This window comes from Galeopterus variegatus, unplaced genomic scaffold (genome assembly GCF_000696425.1).
Source record: "Galeopterus variegatus unplaced genomic scaffold, G_variegatus-3.0.2 Scaffold53310, whole genome shotgun sequence".
In the NCBI taxonomy this organism is placed as follows: domain Eukaryota; kingdom Metazoa; phylum Chordata; class Mammalia; order Dermoptera; family Cynocephalidae; genus Galeopterus; species Galeopterus variegatus.
The window spans coordinates 1-3,177 of NW_007779421.1; the positions used below are offsets into that span (position 1 = coordinate 1).

At 57.8% G+C, this 3,177-nt stretch overlaps 1 protein-coding gene across 1 annotated transcript; it reads right to left on the reverse strand.

Annotated features, from left to right (window-relative positions):
- Positions 1-765: 765 nt before the first annotated feature.
- On the reverse strand, positions 766-2,626 carry LOC103584398 (uromodulin-like 1; the record flags this gene model as incomplete). The annotated part of the gene is made up of 2 exons (XM_008565419.1): positions 766-1,335; positions 2,489-2,626. Coding segments are annotated over 2 exons (708 nt in total), but the record flags the coding sequence as incomplete, so codon positions are not given.
- Positions 2,627-3,177: the final 551 nt, after the last annotated feature.

Here is a 3,177-nt window from a genome sequence, read left to right on the forward strand (position 1 = left end):
GAGTGTAGAACAGCTAGGTGTGCAGAACACCTGGAGGCACAGTACAGCTGGGGGTGCAGAACAGCTGGGACTGCAGGACAGCTGGCATGTGCAGGACAGCTGGGGGTGCAGAACTTCTGCAGGGATGCAGAATACTTGGGGGTGCAGGACAGATGGGGTGCAGGACAGCTGAGGCGTGGAGAACAGCTGGGGGTGCAGGACAGCTGGTATGTGCAGAACAGCTGAAGGTGCAGAACTGCTGGGGGTACAGAAATGCTGGGAGGCATGCAGAACACCTGGGGGTGCAAGACAAATAGGGTGCAGGACAGTTGAGGGTATGGCAGGACCAGGGGGTACAACAGGGCTGGGAGGATGCAGCTTGGCTTGGGGATGCAGAGTTGTTGTGGGGGTGACAGAACACTGCTGGGGCACAGTGCTTCTGGAGGTGCAGGACTGCTGGGGTACCCAACACTGTGGGGGTATTGCTCCATGCCTAATGTGACACATGGGCCCCGAAGTCTTCTCCAAAGCTGACTTCTGCCCCAGCTGCTGCAAACAGGGAGGCTTAGAAGGTGGGAGGAGAGGGCTGGACATGCACGAGGGGCCAAGTCCTCTGCCTAACCAGGACCATTGACCTGTCCTAGTGCACAAGGAGAGAAAGCCCACTTGGGCGTTTCCAACAGGCTCTGACTGACAGCTGCGTGTCTTTGCCCTAGAGGCCCGCCCAGGCCGTGTGGTTCCCATCCGGGCCCCGTCCCCCCCACACACACCATTCAACATACTCACCACAGGCGGGGGTCATCAGAGATGTGGAGGTGGGGGTCATTGGCAGGTCCGGGGAGTGGGAGGGCCCAGGGTCCTCATTCCACAGCCGCATGGGGTTCAGAGACATTTCCTGCGTGGGGAGGCTGGCGTGCCACACAATGTGGCCCATGGGGCCCTCAGCAGGGACAGGCTGAGAGAGTGTCTCTGTGGTGGAGTTTCTCGGTGACTGTCCAGGGAGGGCCAGCAGGCTGTCTGTGACCCCTGGAGGGGAGCCATGGGTTGGCCTGGGAGCCCTGGGGGAGAAGGTGGTGCTGGCCACCCCGCTGGTGGTCCCCCAGCCAGTCCCTAGGCCTGAGATGGTGCTGGGTGCCTCCTCCTCCACACCTTGCCCTGTGCTGTTCCTGTCGTGCCCAACCATGACACTGCCCCCTCTCCTGGGCGGAGGCCCTGGGGACCAGGCCTGGCCTGCTGCTGGAGAGCTCCATGGATGCCCGGGGCTGGGTGACAAGGTGGGGGTCTCTGTTCTGAGAGCTGGGACTGTCGCCCCTGTCACCGCAGACAGCACATCTCCTGTGGGACTCACCATGTTGCCTGCCAAGATACATCACTGTCAGATGGGACATCTGAGCAGAGCCCACCAGATCCCGCCCCTGAGCAGAGCCCTCCTGAAGGATAACAGTGTCCAGCAGGCTGCTCCTGCATCCCCTGGGGGACCCCAGTGGGACACAGGCTTCTGAGTCTGCATGTATGAGGTTCAGTGGGGCCCGTGCCTGCAAGCTCCCCATTCTCAGGAGGCACACGAGCTCCGGCACTTGATCAGTGAGAAGGCTGAGACCCTGAGAGTGGGGAGTCTGCCCAGGTGACTGCAGAACTGGGACTTGAATGTAGGGCTTGGTCCTCACAGGCCTCAGATTAATCTGTCAGGGCTTTGGGAAAACAGGACAATTTTCCCCAAATGTGTGCTCAGTGTGGGACTCCAGGCAGTTGCCCTCGTCAGCTTGCTGCATGGTAGGTGAGTAAGAAAAAAACAGAAGGCAGGCTGTGGGGATGCCGGGAAGCAGAGTGGGATACACAGTGTCTACGGAATGCTTACTTCCCCCAAGGAGTAATTCTCCATGGCCCCTTCCAGCTGGAGAAGCCTTCACCAGGGACAAGGCAGGTGGCCAAGCGCCTCTTATGCCCACACTGCATCCAGGGCAGGCATTGCTAATCAATTGCTGCATTTAACTCTGCATGGGGCCTCCTCCTGCTTTGCGACTCAGCACTCTGGGCAGCCCTGACCCATCGATCAGAACTGGCTCCCCCAAAACCTCGGGGGCAGAAATGTGACAGGACTGGGGCTCAGAAGGCCCCCATCAGGCCCTTCTCCAGCTCACCTGGGCTTCCACACCCTCTTGGACTCGAGGCCACCTGAGGAGGGATCTGCCCTCCCAGGGCCACATCATGACTTTTGTGGGCCTTCATGGACCCCCGTGTCCCTCCACAAGAACATTTATGAAAAGCTGTATTTTACAACTGCACTGGGATAGAGATGAATAGAATCCAGGCTGGATTCATTGTTAAATATATTTACTATCGTTATATTAATTTCTTTCCTCTCATTTTAAATGAAATTAAAACATATCAGTGGGCCTGTAACATTATTGTGGGTCCTCAGCACGATGCCTGATGGAGATGTTGGCCCTGTCCCACCTCCAGGTCCCCAGGGAGGGGGCCTGTCCCAGAGCTGGGCAGGGACACGCACCCTGACAGGCCCGGCCTGCCCGGGAGGGGTTGGCGTCCCTGGCTGTGCGGCACTGGCAGGTGTAGGAGCCCTCGAGGTTGATGCAGCGGGCGGCTGGGGAGCAGTCGTGCTCTGAGCTGTCCACACACTCATCCCAGTCTGCAGGGCAGGGGGAGAAGAGACAGAGCCAAAGAGAGAAAATGGCCAGACTGGTCAGAAAAGAGAGAGGCACTGGAACCGACCTCTTAACAGTGAACGGCTGAGAGCAGACAGCCCTTCTGAGGAACAGGCAGGGAGTCGGTAAAAGCATCGTGGCAGCCAGCACCCCAGGAGGAGGCCTGCCGAGACCCCTCCCTGGAAGCCTGGCCTTGAACCAAGGCCTGCCTGTGCCGACCTTCACCGTCGGTTGGCTTACTGCGGGCAAAGACTAGGGAATGTGGGCTCCTTAGGGATGTGTTAGCACCCACGGGTGTGAATATATTCCTTTCTTGTTTACTCTTTGTTCCCACACCCAAAAAGTTGAGATCCTTTCTCTTGTCTTTGATATGCTAACATCCCCTAGTATATAGTGTTTCAACCAAGAAATAGAAAAGTAACTGAGCCAGGAAGGGTCTGGTTAAGTATAACACGAGCTTTCTGTGCCATTTTAGAGCATCCAGGTGTTTCAACAGGTGTAAGAACATCCCGTAAGCACCTCCTCCCTGTACTCC